This window comes from Salvelinus fontinalis, chromosome 5 (assembly GCF_029448725.1).
Source record: "Salvelinus fontinalis isolate EN_2023a chromosome 5, ASM2944872v1, whole genome shotgun sequence".
Classification (NCBI taxonomy): domain Eukaryota; kingdom Metazoa; phylum Chordata; class Actinopteri; order Salmoniformes; family Salmonidae; genus Salvelinus; species Salvelinus fontinalis.
The window spans coordinates 37,998,056-38,021,512 of NC_074669.1; the positions used below are offsets into that span (position 1 = coordinate 37,998,056).

The 23,457-nt window shown below is 43.3% G+C and overlaps 1 protein-coding gene across 6 annotated transcripts in view; it reads right to left on the minus strand.

Annotated features, from left to right (window-relative positions):
• LOC129855548 (microtubule-associated serine/threonine-protein kinase 2-like) overlaps positions 1-23,457 on the minus strand; it is a 270,030-nt gene that overhangs the window by 79,539 nt on the left and 167,034 nt on the right. For 4 of the 6 annotated variants that reach the window (XM_055923331.1, XM_055923329.1, XM_055923335.1 and 1 more), the window contains 2 exons: positions 6,371-6,462; positions 6,169-6,222 (listed from right to left, as the gene is read on the minus strand). In XM_055923331.1, the coding sequence (XP_055779306.1) occupies positions 6,169-6,222; positions 6,371-6,462 (146 nt within the window). The remainder of the gene's footprint in view (positions 1-6,168; positions 6,223-6,370; positions 6,463-23,457) is intronic. The other 2 variants (XM_055923332.1, XM_055923333.1) reach the window with 1 other exon arrangement.

The window sequence follows — 23,457 nt, forward strand, 5'->3', positions numbered from 1 at the left end:
TAAATGTCACCAGGCTCAACTTAATCCACCAATAAGAACACACGGCCACAGCCCCTGTTGAGACAGTGCTGGGATTTCCTGTCTGCCTGTCTGTTACTCTCTCCATCTCCTTTCTCTCTCTCTCCTACAATTTTCTCTCATTCTCTATATCTATCTCTTTGGAAGAGGGGTGTGCGTGCGTGCGTGCGTGCGTGCGTGCGTGTGTGTGGTGACCGGCATGGCAAGCTGTCAGAGCATTCACCTTAACCTGTCAGATTACATTAGGCTGCTGCATCAGGGCTGGAGACACTTGAACGGAGATAAACACACAGGCACGCATGCATGCACATGCTAGGGATGTGACAAGTGGACAATTCTGCTAAACGTTTAAACATCATAACATTCAGAGAAAAAACATAAAATTCCACATCAATTCACAATGCAGAATAAAGGACCTATTACGCATGACCGCTAGGGCCGGGCAATAAAGTTATATCTACCGCAGACATATACTCTTGAAAGCGCCTCGGGGCTACGGCATGTTTGTTTGTCTGTAAGGGTACACTACAGCTTCTCAAACGTTGACACAAAACCTTCTCTGGAGATAGTTTCGAAGCACCACTGAATGGGCATTTTACTTGTCTGTATAGGAATGCCCCATCTGAACCGGGATTAACGTCCATCACTAGGTGGGCAGACCTGTCAATCAAATAATCTTGAGCTGCCTGCACGCAGACCACTCTCTCCTAAAAAAAAATAACTTTAAAGTTAGTTAAATACCGTGACTTACCATAACATTCAGTAGAAAGAAAACATATTCTGCTAGGAATCGACTCCTAAGATTCAATATTTTTGGAACAGATGAGACAGATTAGTTGCCGTACTTCCAGAGAACACAAACGCTCACATCTTTCATAGCGAGCTAGCGAGGGACTGCGAGAGAGAGGAGGGACATAGTATAAGCGGGTCGGCCACCAGGCAGACGGAGTCAGAACCCTGCACTAGGTCTATCTATCCACAATCAAAAACTGTATTTCGCAATGGAATGTTGTATTTTGCAACTTCAGTAAAGCAGGGCCTATCATCAATGAATAGGCTAGGATATTCTACGTGCAACAGGCCGAAGACTGAACACACTCACATCATTAGCGAAGATTAAGAGCAGGCGAGCAAGCTGCACTTTGATTTTAATTCGGTGGAGGAAAAAAACACAAAAAAAACATTGTTTATCTATTAGGGATTTTTCTTAACATTAAGGATCCCAATTTCGTTTAAATGTTTTAATGTTAAAACGTTCACACCCCTAGCGCACGTGCACACACACAGACATGCACACAATCCCCAGCGACAAGGAGCTACAGTATGTAACACGTTGACTCTGACTAAACAACCAGTGAACACTATTTACTGAACGTGTATGAGTGTTCTCTGTATGTGTGACTTGCTGGGTGGATCCATGCTGTGTTAGCACTTTTCCATGTCATGGAACGGTTGTCTCCACATGCAGTGGTTCCGGTTCAATCCACACAGACACACACTCTAATGTCACAGGAACAGCAGAGCCACTAGGCCCTGACTGTGCAGAGCTCAGTGTGTATTCTCAGCTCCTAATTGGGTCGTATGCAAATACATAATTGTATGTACATTTTTTAGTTGGCTAAACAGCCGGTAACAGACTCATTGAAAGGTGTCTACCCAGAGTGCGTGAAAACAGGCTTTGCTGATTTCCTTTCACTTCCTTATGTTAATAACATACATTTTACCAAGACAAATATGATTATAATTGAATCATTCAACGAGGTCATTCTCTAACATATTATTAGCATTATATATTTTTTTTAAGTCGGATTTCGCAACATCCGATAATAAGAACTGAGCTCTGTTGACATAGCGGCGCAGGTTTCTCGTAACTTTTGAGGATTTCACATTTTGTGGTCGTCGTCTTCAAAGTTGTTTCCGCGGGTGGCAAAAAGCTCAATACCACAACTAATTTGACCCGTCTGGGAGGTAAGGTTGTTAAAGTCCAGGTAGATAATGGACCCTATCAGATATTTATATAGTTGGTGAGGTATATAAACTAATTACAACTTAAAAAATGACTTGTTAGATTACAATTGTACAATTCATGCTCCCCGCATAAAAACCACAAAGATTGCCGGAAAGGCCCGAACGCAAGGTCGTAATTTTGATGACTCACACGGTGAGCCATCTGTAGCCTACTGTACATGGTAAACTGGTGCGCACCAAGTTCTACTTCCCGTTTTAGTTTGGAAAACGGCTGGGAGGAATTTTCTACAATATTCACAACATATTGACACAATTACAATCTTCATAGAGTAACAATGTAATTGAATCAATGACATGTGTTTTTTGGGGGGGAGTGAACATTATCAAGCCAGCAGCAGATGAAACAGAAAGTGGATTCTCTCCTCCCTCTCTGCCTGATTTTTGCCTGCGGCTATCACTGTCTATCTGGCTAGCTTAAAACCTTTTCTCAATAGGGGGTGCTGTTTTCACTTTGTAAAAATGTCGTTCCCAAATTAAACTGCCTCGTACTCAATTCTTGCTCGTACAATATGCATATTATTATTACTATTGGATAGAAAACAATCTCTAGTTTCTAAAACCGTTTGAATTATATCTGTGAGTAAAACAGAACTCAAGTTGGAGCAATTTTCCTGTGAGGAAGTGAGAAATCTGAAATCAGGCAGGCTGTTCTGGGGTCAGTTTATTAATTTGCATGTCTTCTATTGGTCGAGATGCACTGCATACGCCTTCCCCTAGATGTCAGCAAATAGTGAGAATTAGAATGGAGTTGCTAGGCAGATCTGAGGCCATATAAATGGGCTTGGAACGTGGGGTGCAGTCTTTTCAACATTCGCCATGACGCAAGACAGACCTCAGGATTGCGTTCTGGAAAGCTCCCGTTATAGGCCTTAGATATATCCGGCTCTGATTTTATTCGATATAGGTGTTAAAGACATCATAATGTTGTTATTTTAAACCGAGTTATATCAGTTTATATCAGTATATTGCGATTTTCGGATATTTCTTAGTGCTGCGTTATAGTGAGTTGGACACGTCTTCGCCACATGGCTAATGTTTACTGCTAATTCCAAAGTTGAAGGCGACAATCTACAACCGAGCAACGATTCCTCTGGACAAAGGACAACTTGCCCAAGATTCTGATGGGAGCTCATCAAAAAGTAAGAACTATTTATGATGTTAATTCGTTGTTCTGTTGAAAAATGTAAAACTCCTATTCCGCCATTAATTTCGGTGCGGTCTCGCTTTAACGCACGCTGTATGTCGTAGTAACGTTAATTTAAAAAATCTAACACAGCGGTTGCATTAAGAACTAATGTATCTTTCATTTGCTGTCCAACCTGTATTTTTTAGTCAAGTTTATGATTAGTTACTGATTAGATTAGGTGCCTCTCCCAAGATTTCTCCCGACATTTTGTTTGTAGCTTGGCTACTATTCTCATTGTATAACCACGATTTGTGCCGCTAAATATGCACATTTTCGAACAAACTCTATATGTATTGTGTAATCTGATGTTATAGGACTGTCATCTGAAGAAGTTTGAGAAGGTTAGTGAAAAAATTAATATATTTTATTCGTTATCGCTATTGTTGGCTTGAATCAATGCTGTTGTGTGGTTGGCTATTGTAGTAAGCTAATATAATGCTATATTGTGTTTTCGCTGTAAAACACTTAAGAAATCTGAAATATTGGCTGGATTCACAAGATCTTTGTCTTTCATTTGCTGTACGCTGTGTATTTTTCATAAATGTTTTATGATGAGTATTTAGGTAATTCACGTTGGTCTCTGTAGTTATTCTAGTTGCTTTGGTGAGAGTTGTGATGGTGGCTGCAATGTAAAACTATGATTTATACCTGAAATATGCACATTTTTCTAACAAAACTGTCACGATCGTCATAATAAGCAGACCAAGGTGCAGCGGGATATGAGGACATCTTCTTTTATTAGAGATGACGAAACACGAAACGAACACTTTTACAAAACAAAACAACAAACGACCGTGAAGCTACAAACGTTAGTGCATACACAAGCTACAAACGTTCAACATAGACAATTACCCACAAACACCTAAAGCCTATGGCTGCCTTAAATATGGCTCCCAATCAGAGACAACAATAAACAGCTGTCTCTGGTTGAGAACCAAATCAGGCAACCATAGACTTTCCTAAACACCTACACTGAACACAACCCCATACATACTACAAAACCCCCTAAACAATACACACACCCTAAACTAGACAAAACACACAAACATCCCCCATGTCACACCCTGACCTAACTAAACTAATAAAGAAAATCAATATAACAAAGGCCAGGGTGTGACAAAAACATATGCTATACAATAAATATGTTATCAGACTGTCATCTGATGAAGTTGTTTCTTGGTTCGTGACTATTTATATCTTTATTTGGTCGAAATTGTGATAGCTACCTACGCAGGAAAAAAATGGTGGAGTAAAAAAAGTTGTGTCTTTTGCTATCGTGGTTAGCTAATAGAAATACATATTGTGTCTTCCCTGTAAAACATTTTAAAAATCCGAAATGATGGCTGGATTCACAAGATGTGTATCTTTCATCTGGTGTCTTGGACTTGTGATTTAATGATATTTAGATGCTAGTATTTACTTGTGACGCTATGCTAGGCTATGCTAGTCAGCTTTTTTACTGATGGGGGTGCTCCCGGATCCGGGATTGTGATGAAGTAGAAGTTAAGGATATTTACTAGCCCATAGCAGTGACGAACTTGTCTATGCTATCGAAATATGGCAGAACACAAACAAAATCTAACTCACTTTGCCAGCAATAAAGAAATCAGTGACAAATTACTCCAGAAACTGAGGAAGAGGATAGCTAGCTAATGTTATACCAAGCTAATGTGACCAAAGCGTTCTATTTAGCCCGCAGGCAGCCTCTATAGAAAACTCCCCCGGCGCTACAGACAGCCCAAGTGCAGACAACCAGTGGCTCCAAAAAGTAATGCGGCAAGCTGCAGGAATTCAATTTCCCAATGAGCAAAATCCACACTACACCTCTCTAAAGAAAACCGGGCTCCTTTCTCTGAAATGCCACCAGATCCACAATCGAAAAAAAATGGTCGAACCGTCGCGTTAGGGTTTAGCCCGCCATCCACACGTATGACAGCACCAGAATTTAGCTCCCAGCAGTTGGCAGATATGTTAATGAGCTCTTTCACTTACCCAGTGAAGCCTTGATAATTACTGCAGGTGCTGCTGGCTGTTTGTGATACCTTATAAGCCACGTTGTTGGTAGGGACAGCATCCACTTTGAAAAGCAACGTTTTGCTGAAGAGCGACTTCCATTGTTGATAGCCGTGGAAGTTCTCAAGGATGACATTTTCTCTGCAGATTGACGAGTAGATGCCCAATTCGCCTGCCTCATTCTCATAAATGTATTCCACTTTTTACAAAGTGGGATACTAAGTCCCACTTTTTACACTTTTTTACAAAGTGTTTCATTTGCATAGCCATAGAGGCATAGTCACATTTGCATAGCAAGTGCTGCTACACTACACCCTGCTACCACACAAAGCTTGGCCATCTTGATGAATACTAATGCAATTGATAGCTAGCTCCATACTACTAACCCACAAGTTTATAATATTTTTTACCCACACGTATATGAAGGGTGAGCATGGATTTTTATTTCCTCACTGTGGGACGCTGAACGCGGGGTGTTGTGGGATTGTCTCCGAAGTAAGAGCTGAAATCGGCAAAAACCTCATTCAACTTTTAGAACAATATTACAGTATAATAAAAATGTATTTAAGAGTTTGTAACTTGGGAACGTTTTCTTGGAGTGCTCTTGCTAGCAGATACCCATAGACTTCCGTCATTGCACTAACGCTAGTTAGCATTGGCTAGCAAAACTACCTCTGACTTCCTTCATACTGGACACAGAGACGTAAAAATGGTATCCACGAGTTAATCTGACTCTTTGGAAGCAGATAAAAGTTCCAAAGTATCCCTTTAACGTTTTCAATAATTTAGTTGTGTATTTTGGATGGAATCAAGTCATCAGAATGTGCCAGAGGCCACCAAAATAGAGCATGTTCTGCAATTTCTTTCCTGGAACTCCCTGGCTGGCTACTTTTGCTTTTTGGCTAGCTACTCCATGTACTTACGGAAAACACTGATGTGATGCTGTATTTCTGGTGGACCACATGTAGACTTTTCTGCTGAAAACCCCCAGAGAGAAACAGCATGCTGTTTGTTTATGTTATAATGAACTGCAATGGAAAAAATGTACTCCAGCTAAGAAAGACCATATAAAAGCTCCATATATGATGAGGGTTATATGTGTGTGTGTGTGTGTCTGTGTCTTACCTGGGTGTCCATGTAGTGGTGAGTGTGGTCTGGGTAGTGTAGGAGAGGTGCTGGATGTCACAATCAGGCTCTTCCTATTGCTGGTCCGACAGCTGCGGAGAAAGGAGACACACACACACTTAGAGAAGAGCCACAAACACACTTAAAAACGACAACAACACACACACACACCGAGGCAGTACATTCAATTGGGTGACCAATGAGGAGTTTGCACTGAACTGGGAGGAGATTTCCAGTACATCTGGAACCAGATGAACACTTATTCCCATAATGTGTTGTTTCAACACGCCATTCACTCTTTCAGTGTCCGCATAACAACGAAAAATTCGCTTTATTAATAAGACTCTCCACTTCAAGCACATTAGGGGTTACAGTAGACCTAGTTAAAGGAACAGTGTAGCAGCTCCACACACACACACACACACACACACACACACACACACACACACACACACACACACACACACACACACACACACACACACACACACACACACACAATTCCAGCTGACCCCAGAGTCTCTGTGTTTCTGTCCCTCTTCTCTCTCTGCCCCCACTCTCAGTAACAGCTCCACTCAGTCTGAGCAGCTTTTCATCTCTCTCTCTCTAAAGACCCAATCATCACAGCTGGAAGCCTGTACAGTACTCAATGCCCACTGATCAGAACTGCACACTACATTGGATTTGTGTGAGGTGACTGACTGAGGAGGGTGTGTGTGTGTGTGTGTGTGTGTGTGTGTGTGTGTGTGTGTGTGTGTGTGTGTGTGTGTGTGTGTGTGTGTGTGTGTGTGTGTGTGAGAGAGAGAGAGAGAGAGAGAGAGAGAGAGAGAAGGAAAGGACAGTGTGTGTCTGTCCGTCCGTGAGGACAGTGCGTCTGTGTGTGCGTCTGTGTGTGTGTGTGTGTGTGTGTGTGTGTGTGTGTGTGTGTGTGTGTGTGTGTGTGTGTGTGTGTGTCTGTGTGCGTGCGTGCGTGTGTGTGAGAGAGAAAGAAAGGACAGTGTGTGTCTGTCCGTCCGTGAGAACAGTGCGTCAGTGTGTGTGTGTCCGTTTACTGTTGATCTCTAGTTTCATGAGTATAATAAACCATTAACTGTTCGCAGTAAGAATCCCAAAATAAAAACAACCGCAGAGCTCAATGACGTCTTTGCATTACTACCGTAGCTGCTAGCCTAGTACTGCTGCAATGATGATGACGCTAATGTTCAGTACACAAGCATACAAAACAGGTACACACACACAGCAAACTAACAGTGCCATCAGTCAGCTCTGCCTAATGTTTGTATCTCACAGCAGGTGGTCTACAGCAGGGAGCCTGCATAGGAGTGGAGAGGAGAGGAGAAGAGAGGACAGAAGAGGAGAGATGAGATGAAAGAGGAGAAGGGGAGAGAAGATAGTTTCACGTTTGAAGCGGAGAGGAGAAGAGAGGACAGAAGAGGAGAGATGAGATGAAAGAGGAGAAGGGGAGAGAAGATAGTTTCACGTTTGAAGCGGAGAGGAGAAGAGAGGACAGAAGAGGAGAGATGAGATGAAAGAGGAGAAGGGGAGAGAAGATAGTTTCACGTTTGAAGAGGAGAGGAGAGGTGATGAAAGAGGAGACGGTGGTTTGAACGTGATTTTGGTTAGGAGAGCCTTCCTGGTTGGAGCTCAAATGTGCACACAGAGCTATCAGTGTCTAGACACAAACTGTACGACTTGATATAGACAGTGTGTTTCTTTGTCCCCGTTTTATTTATTTTTTAAAACAATTTTTAGAGGTTCAGCAACGAAGCTGGTGAAACCATATTGTATTTGTTGTCGTTAATTATTATTTTACTTCTGCTGATTTAGTGAAAAATACAAATTCCTGTGAGACGGTAAGGCCCAGGAGTGTGCAACGTTGCAAGATTGTAAACGGTCAAGGGCCACACCCTCTCATGCATATTGGCCACATGGTGGCGCTATAACAAGCAATTGAAAATGCTAACTTCGAAAGGTCACGCCCCTCACCTCATCCGATACATATACAGTTGAAGTCGGAAGTTTACATACACCTTAGCCAAATACATTTAAACTCAGTTTTTCACAATTCCTGACATTTAATCCTAGTAAACATTCACTGTCTTAGGTCAGTTTGGTCAGTTAATTCTCTCTACTATTATTCTGACATTTCACATTCTTAAAATAAAGTGGTGATCCAAAAACAGGGAATTTGACCTAAAACAGGAACATTTTACTATAATTAAATGTCAGGAATTGTGAAAAACTGTGTTTAAATGTATTTGGCTAAGGTGTATGTAAACTTCCGACTTCAACTGTACATATATTACTATTTGTCACACATCAGTTTACAAACAATGTAAAAAATAATCATTGAGTTAATAAATCCACATACTCAAAAAAAGCAAGAGATCATTTTTGTAAGGCAGCTCCAAAATGCAGGTGTTTCAGCCTAGCTCAGTGCTTTCTGTGGTGGTGGGGCAGCCAGCGGAAAATACAGAGCGTAGGGGTTGGTAATATTCTCTAGTTATAGAGTGATTGGCTCAGTGTTCTGTCACTCATGTCTAAGGGTAGAGCTTGAAAATCCAAGCCCTTTAGGTGCTGCCATAGAGTTATATCAGAAGTGCACATCCAAGAAGGCTCAAGGTCATTGGCCACAGATAAAATGGCGTCTGGCAGCGAAAATGAACTGTTTAGCAGCCAGACAAGTCTCCGCTGATAGCCAGGTGTAGCAGTGGTAAGTTGTTGGTACTGCTGTTGGGACAGCTTTATGTACCGTTTTAGTGCAATTAATGTATTGTTCAGTGTTGTGTAGTGGCTTTGCTAGCATGCAGCCCCAATATTAAATCTTGTTTTGGCCCACCAAGTTTTACATGATAAAATTGCCACGGATTACACCTATCTATACAAACTTTACATTATTTGCGAGATCAGACATAATATCACTGTAATCCGAGTGTTCTTTTTTTCGAAGTTGCTTTCATCTCAGCGATTCTAATTTGTAAATATTTCAACAGTATTAAATGATAACTTTTTTTCAATGTCACAAATCGTTCTTCTCTTTCTTGTGACGTAAGTGTCGAGACGATGCGCTGAATCCCAAGCTTTATCGTTCTTAGAGATGCAACGGTAAAACAATTGTATTCCATTGATCCCATTTCAGCCATTACCGGGGTTGTGTTTGACAGGTCATTACAAACATTTCCGCGGTCGTAATATTAACGGTAAAAAAAAAGGTCAGGCACAAGCAAGAGCATTGAAGAGTCGCAGGAGTACAATGACAGCAATCAATCCAGCGACATTTAAGTGACAAGTGGATTGTGCACCCCTCCAACTCAGGAAACATTGCTACTCAAAGGGTGTGACGGGAGGATGGAAAGAACAGAGGGGTAGTAGAGAGACTAGAGAAACACTCCAGCGTATGCACACGTATTTAACAACATCCTGTCTAGGGGAGAGAAAAACAGGACCAAATCAAATCAACAACAAGGCCTTGGCACATTAACATAGTTAGAGTAAGAGAGCAGCTGTGTGGAGGGAGGCAGGCAGGGGCGTGAAATGAAAGTTGCTCTGTAATTACAATCAGACAGATTTCCCCAAAATGTCTAAAAACATGTTTTCACTTTGTCATTATGGGGTATTGTGTGTTGATGGGTGAGAGAAAAAAATCAGCCTGTAAAACAACAAAATGTGGAATAAGTCAAGGGGTATGCATACTTTCTGAAGGCACTGTAGAATTAAACATAATGATTATGGCTCTAGATTGCGGGAAAAAGCTGTTTCAGGTTTTAATTATTTTTTTCATTATCCAACTTCCAAACGTGGGACCTAGCACCCCTTTGGACCACCCCCCAGCCATCATCACGCAGATTGCTTGGGTTCATGATACCCCTACAGTACATGGCAGCCTTGAACACACACATCTGAGGGATTTGTGAGGAGTGTGTGTGTGTGTGTATTTGGCTTTATTATCCTTGCGGGGACCAGAATTCCTCACAAGGACAGTAAAACAAGGAACATTAGGACAAGTAGGGACATTTTGCAAGTCCCCACAAGGAAAGAGGCTATTTTAGGGTAAGGGGTTAGGTTTAGGAGTTTAAGATTTCAGTTAGGTTAAGGAAAATAGGATTGTGTGAGTGTGTGTGCTCAAAGTCTACTTCAAAGCGATATACTCTAAGGAAAGATTTAACAGAGACTCATGATAAAGCCCAAGTCTCAGGTCAAACAAATCTCTCTCTCTCTCTCTCTCTCTCTCTCTCCTGAGTGAGGTCCCAGAGGTTATAAGTATGTTTGATGAAAGGAATCATACAGTTTGGTGGGATCATCCAGCTACTGCTAATACAGTAAGAGTACCAACCTGCCTACCTCTGTAACCAGGTGGTAGGTCTTAGCTAGGAGCTACTAGAGTTCGACCGATTAATTAGGGCCGATTTCAAGTTTTCATAACAATCGGTAATCTGCCTTTTTGGATGCCGATTATGGCCGATCACATTGCAATCCACGAGGAGACTGCGTGGCAGGCTTGACCACCTGTTACGCGAGTGCAGCATCAGAAGGACCTTGTGGCTGCAAGGAGCCAAGGTAAGTTGCTAGCTAGCATTAAACGTATCTTATAAAAAACGATCAATCTTCACATAATCACTGCATTGCATATAATCAATGCGGTGCCTGTTAATTTATCATCGAATCACAGCCTACTTCAACTTCGCCAAACGGGTGATGAATTAACAAAAGCGCATTCACGAAAAAAGCACAATCGTTGCACAAATGTACCTAACCATAAACATCAAAGCCTTTCTTAAAATCAATACACAGAATATTTTTTCTCAACCTGCATATTTAGTTAAAAGAAATTCATGTTAGCAGGCAATATTAACTAGGGAAATTGTGTCACTTCTCTTGCGTTCAGTGCAAGCAGAGTCAGGGTAAATGCAGCAGTTCGGGTCGCCTGGCTGGCTGCTGTAATGCTCATCGTATGAAGTATGAAGTAGAAGGAGACCAAGGTGCAGCGTGGTAAGCGTTCATGATATTTAATCAAACTGAACACTGAAACAAAATAGAACAAAACAGTTATGTCAGGTGCAGACACAAAACAGAAAACAACTACCCACAAAACACAGGTGGGAAAAAGGCTACCTAAGTATGGTTCTCAATCAGAGACAACGAAAGACAGCTGCCTCTGATTGGGAACCACACTCGGCCAAACACAAAGAAATAGAAACATAGAATGCCCACCCTAATCACACCCTGGCCTAACCAAAATAGAGAATAAAAACCACTCCAGGGCGTGGCAGTTGTGAACTGTGTGAAGACCATTTACATTTACATTACATTTAAGTCATTTAGCAGACGCTCTTATCCAGAGCGACTTACAAATTGGTGCATTCACCTTATGGCATCCGGTGGAACAGCCACTTTACAATAGTGCATCAGATCTTTTAAGGGGGGGGGGGGGGGGGGCAGAAGGATTGCTTTATCCTAGGTATTCCTTGAAGAGGTGGGGTTTCAGGTGTCTCCGGAAGGTGGTGATTGACTCCGCTGTCCTGGCGTCGTGAGGGAGTTTGTTCCACCATTGGGGGGCCAGAGCAGCGAACAGTTTTGACTGGGCTGAGCGGGAACTGTACTTCCTCAGTGGTAGGGAGGCGAGCAGGCCAGAGGTGGATGAACGCAGTGCCCTTGTTTGGGTGTAGGGCCTGATCAGAGCCTGAAGGTACTGAGGTGCCGTTCCCCTCACAGCTCCGTAGGCAAGCACCATGGTCTTGTAGCGGATGCGAGCTTCAACTGGAAGCCAGTGGAGAGAGCGGAGGAGCGGGGTGACGTGAGAGAACTTGGGAAGGTTGAACACCAGACGGGCTGCGGCGTTCTGGATGAGTTGTAGGGGTTTAATGGCACAGGCAGGGAGCCCAGCCAGCAGCGAGTTGCAGTAATCCAGACGGGAGATGACGAGTGCCTGGATTAGGACCTGCGCCGCTTCCTGTGTGAGGCAGGGTCGTACTCTGCGGATGTTGTAGAGCATGAACCTACAGGAACGGGCCACCGCCTTGATGTTGGTGGAGAACGACAGGGTGTTGTCCAGGATCACGCCAAGGTTCTTAGCGCTCTGGGAGGAGGACACAATGGAGTTGTCAACCGTGATGGCGAGATCATGGAACGGACAGTCCTTCCCCGGGAGGAAGAGCAGCTCCGTCTTGCCGAGGTTCAGCTTGAGGTGGTGATCCGTCATCCACACTGATATGTCTGCCAGACATGCAGAGATGCGATTCGCCACCTGGTCATCAGAAGGGGGAAAGGAGAAGATTAATTGTGTGTCGTCTGCATAGCAATGATAGGAGAGACCATGTGAGGTTATGACAGAGCCAAGTGACTTGGTGTATAGCGAGAATAGGAGAGGGCCTAGAACAGAGCCCTGGGGGACACCAGTGGTGAGAGCGCGTGGTGAGGAGACAGATTCTCGCCACGCCACCTGGTAGGAGCGACCTGTCAGGTAGGACGCAATCCAAGCGTGGGCCGCGCCGGAGATGCCCAACTCGGAGAGGGTGGAGAGGAGGATCTGATGGTTCACAGTATCGAAGGCAGCCGATAGGTCTAGAAGGATGAGAGCAGAGGAGAGAGAGTTAGCTTTAGCAGTGCGGAGCGCCTCCGTGATACAGAGAAGAGCAGTCTCAGTTGAGTGACTAGTCTTGAAACCTGACTGATTTGGATCAAGAAGGTCATTCTGAGAGAGATAGCAGGAGAGCTGGCCAAGGACGGCACGTTCAAGAGTTTTGGAGAGAAAAGAAAGAAGGGATACTGGTCTGTAGTTGTTGACATCGGAGGGATCGAGTGTAGGTTTTTTCAGAAGGGGTGCAACTCTCGCTCTCTTGAAGACGGAAGGGACGTAGCCAGCGGTCAAGGATGAGTTGATGAGCGAGGTGAGGTAAGGTAGAAGGTCTCCGGAAATGGTCTGGAGAAGAGAGGAGGGGATAGGGTCAAGCGGGCAGGTTGTTGGGCGGCCGGCCGTCACAAGACGCGAGATTTCATCTGGAGAGAGAGGGGAGAAAGAGGTCAAAGCACAGGGTTGGGCAGTGTGAGCAGAACCAGCGGTGTCGTTTGACTTAGCGAACGAGGATCGGATGTCGTCGACCTTCTTTTCAAAATGGTTGACGAAGTCGTCTGCAGAGAGGGAGGAGGGGGGGGGGAGGGGGAGGAGGATTCAGGAGGGAGGAGAAGGTGGCAAAGAGCTTCCTAGGGTTAGAGGCAGATGCTTGGAATTTAGAGTGGTAGAAAGTGGCTTTAGCAGCAGAGACAGAAGAGGAAAATGTAGAGAGGAGGGAGTGAAAGGATGCCAGGTCCGCAGGGAGGCGAGTTTTCCTCCATTTCCGCTCGGCTGCCCGGAGCCCTGTTCTGTGAGCTCGCAATGAGTCGTCGAGCCACGGAGCGGGAGGGGAGGACCGAGCCGGCCTGGAGGATAGGGGACATAGAGAGTCAAAGGATGCAGAAAGGGAGGAGAGGAGGGTTGAGGAGGCAGAATCAGGAGATAGGTTGGAGAAGGTTTGGGCAGAGGGAAGAGATGATAGGATGGAAGAGGAGAGAGTAGCGGGGGAGAGAGAGCGGAGGTTGGGACGGCGCGATACCATCCGAGTAGGGGCAGTGTGGGAAGTGTTGGATGAGAGCGAGAGGGAGAAGGATACAAGGTAGTGGTCGGAGACTTGGAGGGGAGTTGCAATGAGGTTAGTGGAAGAACAGCATCTAGTAAAGATGAGGTCAAGCGTATTGCCTGCCTTGTGAGTAGGGGGGGAAGGTGAGAGGGTGAGGTCAAAAGAGGAGAGGAGTGGAAAGAAGGAGGCAGAGAGGAATGAGTCAAAGGTAGACATGGGGAGGTTAAAGTCACCCAGAACTGTGAGAGGTGAGCCGTCCTCAGGAAAGGAGCTTATCAAGGCATCAAGCTCATTGATGAACTCTCCAAGGGAACCTGGAGGGCGATAAATGATAAGGATGTTAAGCTTGAAAGGGCTGGTAACTGTGACAGCATGGAATTCAAAGGAGGCGATAGACAGATGGGTAAGGGGAGAAAGAGAGAATGACCACTTGGGAGAGATGAGGATCCCGGTGCCACCACCCCGCTGACCAGAAGGTCTCGGGGTGTGCGAGAACACGTGGGCAGACGAAGAGAGAGCAGTAGGAGTAGCAGTGTTATCTGTGGTGAGCCATGTTTCCGTCAGTGCCAGGAAGTCGAGGGACTGGAGGGACGCATAGGCTGAGATGAGCTCTGCCTTGTTGGCCGCAGATCGGCAGTTCCAGAGGCTACCGGAGACCTGGAACTCCACGTGGGTCGTGCGGGCTGGGACCACCAGGTTAGGGTGGGCGCGGCCACGCGGTGTGAAGCGTTTGTATGGTCTGTGCAGAGAGGAGAGAACAGGGATAGACAGACACATGGTTGACAGGCTACAGAAGAGGCTACGCTAATGCAAAGGAGATTAGAATGACAAGTGGGCTACACGTCTCGAATGTTCAGAAAGTTAAGCTTACGTTGCAAAAAATAAGAATAACATTCAAGATCTTATTGACTAAAATGATATAGTGCTGCTGGCTGGTGAAGTAGCCTGGCTAGCAGTGGCTACGTTGTTGAAAGTGAAGCTGGCTAGGTAACCTCGACAATTTCACTAAATTTCTCTAAACTACACAATTATCATGGATACAAGGACAGGAAAGACAACTAGCTAACACTACGCTAATCAAGTCGTTCCGTTGAAATGTAAGTTTCTACAGTGCTGCTATTCGGTAGAAGTTGGCTAGCTAGCAGTGTTGGCTAGGTAGGAGGACGGCAGCGCGGCAGGCGAAAAATAGCTGGCTAGCTAACCGATAATTACTCAAAGCTACACAATTATCTTAGATAAAAAGATAGCAAAGAAAACTATGTAGCTAGCTAACACTACACAAGTCAAGTCGTTCCGTTGTAATGTAATCGTTTCTACAGTGCTGCTAATCGGTGGCTAGCTGGCTAGCTAGCAGGGTTGACTACGTTACGTTAGGGCGAGAATACCTGGCTAGCGAACCTCAGCGAACCTTGATAACTACACAATTATCACCGATACAAAGACGGCTATGTAGCCAGCTAAGTAGCTAGCTAAGATCGAACAAATACAAATCAAAGATAGCAAAGACAACTGTGTAGTCAGCCAACACTACACTGATCAAGTCGTTCCGTTGTAATGCACTCGTTTCTACAATGCTGCTATTCGGTGGGAAGCTGGCTAGCTAGCAGTGTTTGGCTACGTTGCGTTACGTTAGGGCGAAAATAGCTGGCTGGCGAACCTCAATAACTACACAATTATGTTTGATGCAAAGACGGCTATGTAGCTAGCTAAGATCAAACAAATCAAACCGTTGTACTGTAGTGAAAATGAAAATCAGACCGTTGTACTATAATGAAATGTAATGAAAAGTTTATACTACTATTCGGTAGACGGTGGACGTTTGCTAGCTGCTGGGCAGATAGCAGTGTGGACTACGATAGACGACGGAATACGATAATTACGCAATTATCTTTTATACACAGACGGCTAAGTAGCTAGCTAAGAAGAAATTGCTAAGGTTAGACAAATTAACCGTTGTACTATAATGAAATGTAATGAAAATGAAATGAAAATTTATACTACCTGCAGAGCGAATGCAAATGCGACCGCTCGCTCCAAACCGGATGGTTGCTTTCTTCCTAACAAAGACTGTAATTAATTTGCCAGAATTTTACATAACTATGACATAACATTCAAGGTTGTGCAATGAAACAGCAATATTTAGACTTAGGGTTGACATCCATTCGATAAAATACGGAACGGTTCCGTATTTCACTGAAAGAATAAACGTTTTGTTTTCGAAATGATAGTTTCCGGATTTGACCATATTAATGATCAAAGGCTCGTATTTCTGTGTGATTATTATATATTAACTAAGTCTATGATTTGATATTTGATAGAGCAGTCTGACTGAGCGGTGGTAGGCAGTAGCAGGCTGTTAAGCATTCATTCAAACAGCACTTTACTGCGTTTGCCAGCAGCTCTTAGCAATGCTTGAGGCACAGCTCTGTTTATGACTTCAAGCCTATCAACTCCCGAGATTAGGCTGGCAATACTATAGTGCCTATAAGAACATCCAATAGTCAAAGGTATATGAAATACAAATTGTATAGAGAGAAATAGTCGAGGCGTCATAATTCCTATAATAACTTGCGGCTGAACTTGAAAGGGGTTCCTTCATTATTTTACCGTTCATGTCTTCCATAGAGAATGTCTTGATCTACTTCAAATAAGGTCTGTGTTTTGTGCAGGCTTAAAACCTGTTATGGCTGCACGCTGAATATTGAAAAAACTGGAAAATGTGTGCACATTTTCAAACGGCCTCCTAAGAAACTTTTTATTTTCCAATATGCATATATTTACTACTGTTGGATAGATAACAGTCTGTAGTTTCTAAAAAGGTTTGAATTGTTTCTCTAAGTCGAACAGAAATATTTTTACAGCCATTTTCCCAGCCGAATTGAGTTTCCCAAAATGCGATGTGTCTCTTTAAGACCTTCTCTATAAAAGGCCATTTGACTTGTGACCATAGGGACACGTCAGAGGCGTTCGTCAGACTGTAATGCGGAAGTGAGAATTGAAAGGAGTCGAATATCTCGTCCCTGGACTGAATAACACAACTTCTTGTGAGACCTGCGCAGTTAAAATAAAAATCCGGGCGCGAAGGATAATTTGATCTCGGCTTCTGGAACAAGGTAGATAACGTTGAATATGATGCCTGACTACGATATTATTTGATACATGTCACAAAATCATCCTAAAGTATGTTTTTTCAATATACTTTAATTATATTATTGCAATTTATTCTGGACTTTAGATGTGAAACGACGGAAGAATTTTTTGAAGAAAAGCTTTCTAGCGCAGCAATGCTATCGTGCTAGCTAACCAAAGAGGGAAATAATTCGTTCTGGAACCCAACTAAAGACTCTACTGGACATTGGACCCCGTTACAACATTCTGATGGAGTACCAAGAAAGATAAGACCCAATTTGGGATGCTTTTTCATATATATGTCGAACTGTTGAATGCTAACTCTGCTAACTGTGCTAGGCTAGCGCTTGACTAGAATCAATGCTGCCTTATGCTAGCTTATGATGTTAGCTAATATAACGATATATTGTGTTTTCGCTGTAAAACACTTCAAAAATCGGAAATGTTGTCTGTATTCACAAGATATCTGTCTTTCATTAGTTATCCACCATATGTTTTTCTGAAATGTTTTATGAGGTGTAATTAGTAGCCGACGTTGGTGTATGTATTTTCTCTGGCTACTCCCGGCTGGATTCAGACTCAAGCTATGTATTAGCATTTTTGGGTAGCATCAATGTAAAACTGATTTATAGCTAAAATATGCACTTTTTATGAACAAAACATAGATTTATTGTGTAACATGTTATATGACTGTCATCTGAGGTCGTTTTTTCTGGGCTCTTTAGGTTGGTTTTAGTTTATTTCGGTTGGTTGTGCATGCTACTTCAATCATAATTCATACTTCATAATCATAATTCATACGTGTCTGTCCACTTTTGTATTTGGTGGTGAGCTAACATAAATATATGTGGTGTTTTCTCTGTAAAACATTTAAAAAATCGGACATGTTGGCTGGATTGACAAGATGTTTATCTTTCAAATGCTGTATTGGACTTGTTAATGTGTAAAAGTTAAATATTTTTAAAAAATAGATTTTGAATTTCGCGCCCTGCAGGGGTGTCATTTTCGGTCCGAGGTCGGGCTTGCACGCCAAACAGGTTAAACCGCCTCGGCGTTTTGATACCCGTGAAAATCTCACTAGGATAAGGTAACGTTTGTCAACATATTTTCATAAATCCACTCTATCCCCCAAAATATCTTCGCTTATATTTAGCCAATATTGATCAGAGTTACTGTACCTTGTCCTATGGATATTTACACAGTTATCAAATTGTCAAGGTGGTGTAAGCCTACATGAAACACAGACCTTATTTGAAGTGAATCTAAAAATATCCCATGGAATAGATGAATGAAGGAACCGCTTTTCAGATTTTGCTGGAAGGTGTCATGGGGATTATTATTAAAATAGGATCTCCTGCATATAGAAATGACAGTTTTTGTTTTCAACATTCATCACAGGTAACTTCAACTCTAGTTTTATTATTCAAACAGTTGAGAGTATTTGTGTCTTCAGTATCCTTGTCACTTCAGAGAGCTGTGCGTGTGTGTGTGTGTGTGTGTGTGTGTACGATTATATCAATTTTACAGATGGCAGAGAAAAGCAGAGCACCAGTGTGGGACTATTACATTGAATTGGAACCAGGGAAAGCAAGGTGTCTTATTTGTGATAAAGATGTAGGCATGTGGTCAGCAACGGCTAAATCAGAAAATACCACCAACTTGTGAAATCACCTTAAGAACACCCATCCAAAAGCCCATGGGGAAGCAATGATGAAAAAAGCAAAGGCAAATTCTTCACAAGGAAAAAGTGATAGACATGTCACAAACATCGCAGGCTACAATCTTACAACGTTATAATACACAAGCAAAATGGCAGGACAAAGACCCAACGGCCAAGAAGATGGATGAAGCAATTATTGAGATGATTGCCACTAACAACCAGCCATTCACAGTGGTGCTGAATCCCGGTACAGGATCAAAGATGAAAAATTCTATTGCACAGAAATGCTATGTAAACACACATGAAAGAGTTGTGAAGAATCTGGTGGCACCAGTGAACGCTCCACACATGACATTCCCAACTGACTTCTGGTCAGGCATTACAGAGTCAATGACTGGACATTTCATTGACAATGTCTGGACAAGAAAGCAGGTTGTGCTGAATGTCAAGACTATGACTGGATCACACACAGGAAACTACATCAGAGAGATGTTTTTAATTTGTAATTTTATTATTTAAATTTTACCCCCTTTTCTCCCCAATTTCGTGGTATCCAATTGTTAGTAATTACTATCTTGTCTCATCGCTACAACTCCCGTACGGGCTCGGGAGAGACGAAGGTCGAAAGCCATGCGTCCTCCGAAACACAACCCAACCAAGCCGCACTGCTTCTTAACACAGCGCGCCTCCAACCCGGAAGCCAGCCGCACCAATGCGTCGGAGGAAACACCATGCACCTGGCTTCCTTGGTTAGCGCGCACTGCGCCACAGGAGTCGCTGGTGCGCGATGAGACAAGGATATCCCTACCGGCCAAACCCTCCCTAACCCGGACGACGCTAGGCCAATTGTGCGTCGCCCCACGGACCTCCCGGTCGCGGCCGGCTGCGACAGAGCCTGGGCACGAACCCAGAGTCTCTGGTGGCACAGCTAACACTCCAATGCAGTGCCTTAGACCACTGCACAACCCGGGAGGCCTGAGAGAGATATTTTTGACCATGTTGGAATACTGGGAAATCCTCAGGGACAGTGAGGCAAACATGATGAAAGGTATGAGACTAGCAGAGTTCCAGACGTCAGCTGCAGTGCACACACCCTCAGCTTGTAATCAATGATGGCCTATCCAGTCCGAGAGCTGTGCTAGACATTATTGCCATGTTGGAGAGCTGTGCAACTCACTTTGACCCCTCTGTACTGGCCAAACAGAGGCTGAGGGCCATTCAGGATGAGCTTGGCCTTCCCAAACACAGCATCATCCAAGCAGTTCAAACTCGCTGGAACTCAACACTACACATATTGCAGAGGATGTTTGAACAGAGGCGGGCACTGAATATGTATGCAGGTGAATACGGACACATCAACAGTTTGTCTGCTGCACAGTGGGACATTGTCTCTAACCTAATCGAGACTCTGGCACCTACGGAGGAGGTGACACTGGAGATGAGCCTTTTCAACTCTACAGCCAAATGCATCATCCCCAGTGTGTCGGTGCTGAAGCTGATGCTGCAGCAGGAGGGTTCTTCTACTCAAGGCATCAAAACTTTACGGAAGACCATGTTGGACAGTCTGACAAGGCGGTACTTCAAGGCCGAGGAGACAAAGTGCCTGGTGCTGGCAACTGTCCTGGATCCACGTTACAAGAGCTATGCCTTCACCCCAGGGACAGCACTAGAGAAAGCAAAAGAGTGACTGAAGGAGGGATCTGACCTACTAAGGAAACCAAATCCCAGAGCCACAGCAGATGGGACAAGTGAAGAGGAGGACCAGGTGCAAAGAGGCAAAGAGTCCAAGTAGATAGATCAGCCACCCAGTCTGGTGGACAGCCTCGGCCGCTAGAATCCTTGGAAGCCAAGAGGGCAGGGCTGAAGTCCAGTGCAGTTTTGAAATTGAGTTGGAGCGTTACCTCACAGAGCCCTGTCATTGACAGAAAGAGTGGCTTGCCTTTGGAGTGGTGGCAGCAGAATGAGGGCAGACTTCAATCACTCGCTCCACTGGCAAAGAAGTTTCTCTGTCCCCCACCTTCTTCGGTCCCAAGCGGGAGAGTGTTTAGTGAGGTGGGGATCATTTATGATAAGTGGACTGACAGGGGAACATGCAACCTCAAACTTATACAACCTCAAACTTATTCACTTGGAATATTGAAGACTCATGTTAAAAGGAACCACCAGCTTTCATATGTTCTGAGCAAGGAACTTAAACGTTAGCTTTTTTTACATGGCACATATTGCACTTTTACTTTCTTCTCCAACACTGTGTTTTTGCATTATTTAAACCAAATCGAACGTTACATTATTTATTTGAGAATAAATTGATTTGGATTTCTGTATTATATTAAGTTAAAATAAAAGTGTTCATTGTTCATTCAGCATTGTTGTAATTGTCAATATTACAAATATATATATATATAGAAATCATCCAATTAATCGGTATCGGCTTTTTTTTGGGTCCTCCAATAATCGGTATCGGCGTTGAAAAAAATCGTAATCGGTCAACCTCTAGGAGCTACATCATCTCTCTCCTCACACAGAGCCAGGATAATTATCCTAGATCTAGGCTGCTTTAGCCTTTAGCCTTTTCTGTCGGCGCTTTGTTCACTCCATCTTTTTCCGTTCTCTCTCTCCCAGAGAGAGGCCAGAGAGGTCCATCCATACAGCTGCCACTGGGCCTCTCAGACATCCCATGATGCTGGCTACCTGGACCAGAAGCAGTGACCCCTGACCACTCTGACAAGTAGAGGTCATAGGGAGGAGGGTCTGACGGTTCCATAAAGAGGACAGGTCCTCTTACTATGTTCTTTAGACAGATGGAACACACACACACACAACATCCTTCTCACCCTTCAAAGTTGCACCACACGCTAAGCTCATACTGCAGAGCCTGCATCTCGACAGATGGTAAGAGACTTATCAAACACACAGCTTCTCGTGAAGGAATTCTTACCCAAGCTTGGCTGCTTACGTTAGATGCATACCAATAAACACTCACTGGCCACAGTACACACATGCATTCGCACGCACCAGGGTTTCCGTTAGCCGGTAATAGCTGGCTTTTGGCCAATAAAAAAAATGACAAGCCGAAAAATAAAACCGCCGCTGGGAGAAAAACAAAAAAGGAGTAAAGATGTGCTTACCAAGTCCGGTAATAAGTCGAATGGACTAACTCTGTGTGCAATAAGGGTATTTGACATTATTTTTGAATCTCTGTAACCCACACATACAATTAGCGGTACGGTCCCTCGTTCGAGCAGTGAACTTCAAGTACAGATTCAACAACAAAGACCAGGGAGGTTTTCCATACAAAGAAACATGCGTCCTTCCTAACTCAATTGACAGAGAGGAACAAAACCACTGCAGGAATTTCACCATGAGGCCAATGGTGATTTTAAACCAGTTACAGAGTTAAATAGCTGTGATAGGAGAAAACTAAGGATGGATCAACAACATTGTAGTTACTCCACAATACTAACCGAAATGACAGAGTGAAAAGAAGAAAGCCTGTACAGAATAAAAATATTCCAAAATGTGCATCCTGTTTGCAATAAGGCACAAAAGTAATACCGCACAAAATGTGCAAAGACATTTACTTTTTGTCCTGAATACAAAGTATTATGTTTCGGGCAAATCCAACACAACACATCACTGAATACCACTCTTTATATTTTCAAGCATGGTTGTGGCTGCATCATGTTATGGGTATGCTTGTCATCGGCAAGAACTAACAAAGTCCTAGAGGAAAACCTGGTTCTGTCCTCTTTCCAAGACACTGGTAGACAAATCCACCTGTCAGCAGGACAATAACCTAAAACGCAAAGCCAAATATACACTGGAGTTACTTACAAAGATGCCTTGTTACAGTTTTGACGTAAATCGTCTTGAAAATCTATGGGAAGTATGAAAATGGCTGTTTAGCAATGATTAACAACTAACTTGACAGAGCTTGAAGAATTAAAAAAAGAATAATGAGCAAATATTGTACAAAGCTCTTAAGACACACCCTAAAATACTCACAGCTGTTATCACTCAGGGGGATGAATACTTATCTAATACAAATATATTCGAAAAAAAGTTAAAACGTTAGAATTTTTCTTCCACTTTGACAGAGTATTTTGTGTAGAGTGTTGACAAAAAAAGTAGAATTCAATCAATTTTAATCCCACTTTGTAACACAACTGGGTTGTGTAGTACTGGGTTGGACACCCCTTTGCCTCCAGAACAGACTGAATTCTTTGGGGCATAGAAATGTTGCTCAATTGTGACCGACAGCTAGATTCAGTCTTAAGAAGCAACATTTGAAATTGTGTTTTTTACATTGGATTAAAGTAGAGAGTCTACTTTAAAATTATATATCATATACTGTACTACAGTTGAGGAACAATGGGAAAGTGATTCTGCTTTGAAAGTATGAGAAAATGGCCCTTGAATGTTTTGGTACACCTACTGGAGAGCTCTTCTTTGTCTACACCCATTCAGCATCATTCACACCCTCTTAAGCCTTAGCCCCACCCATCTCTTTAAGGATTCACATGAGGCCATGTGCTAAACAGTAAGTACGGTAGTGTACAACCAAAAACTTCAAGACTAAAGCCTGGTTTATACTATCGACATGTCTGTATACAGTTGTCGAAGTGAAATCATGAACATTTTATTGTCGTCCGACAGGGATGTCGCTAGGCCTTCATTAGCCCCCC